This window comes from Eimeria tenella, genomic scaffold (genome assembly GCF_000499545.2).
Source record: "Eimeria tenella Houghton genomic scaffold, Eth_scaff2430, whole genome shotgun sequence".
Lineage (NCBI taxonomy): Eukaryota > Apicomplexa > Conoidasida > Eucoccidiorida > Eimeriidae > Eimeria > Eimeria tenella.
In genome coordinates, this window is record NW_013542293.1 from 4,709 (window position 1) to 4,988 (window position 280).

At 62.5% G+C, this 280-nt stretch overlaps 1 protein-coding gene across 1 annotated transcript in view; it reads left to right on the forward strand.

The window, feature by feature from the left end:
* Window positions 1-280, forward strand: part of ETH_00039185 (uncharacterized protein) — a gene marked incomplete at both ends in the record, with an annotated part of 4,518 nt that overhangs the window by 4,009 nt on the left and 229 nt on the right. Inside the window, one exon of the mRNA XM_013374981.1 lies at window positions 10-275. Coding sequence (XP_013230435.1) covers window positions 10-275 — 266 coding nt within the window. The remainder of the gene's footprint in view (window positions 1-9; window positions 276-280) is intronic.

Here is a 280-nt window from a genome sequence, read left to right on the forward strand (position 1 = left end):
TGCGTGCAGAGCTACTTCAAGAGCCTGGGCACTCCGGGTTTTGCTGCAATGCCCTACAGCTACTTCATTGCTGCTTGTCTCACTTCTGCTTCCGCCATTCAGCAGCACTACGGGGAGGTCGAGGGCGCCTTCCTCATGATGCAGCGCGCGCGCCAGCAGCAGCAGCAGCAGCAGCAGCAGCAGCAGCCGCGGAACGGCAAGAGGGACAGGGCTACGGTCGGGCCAGTTACTCCTGCTGCAGCAGCAGCAGCAGCAGCAGCAGCAAAGTCCCCCTGGTGTG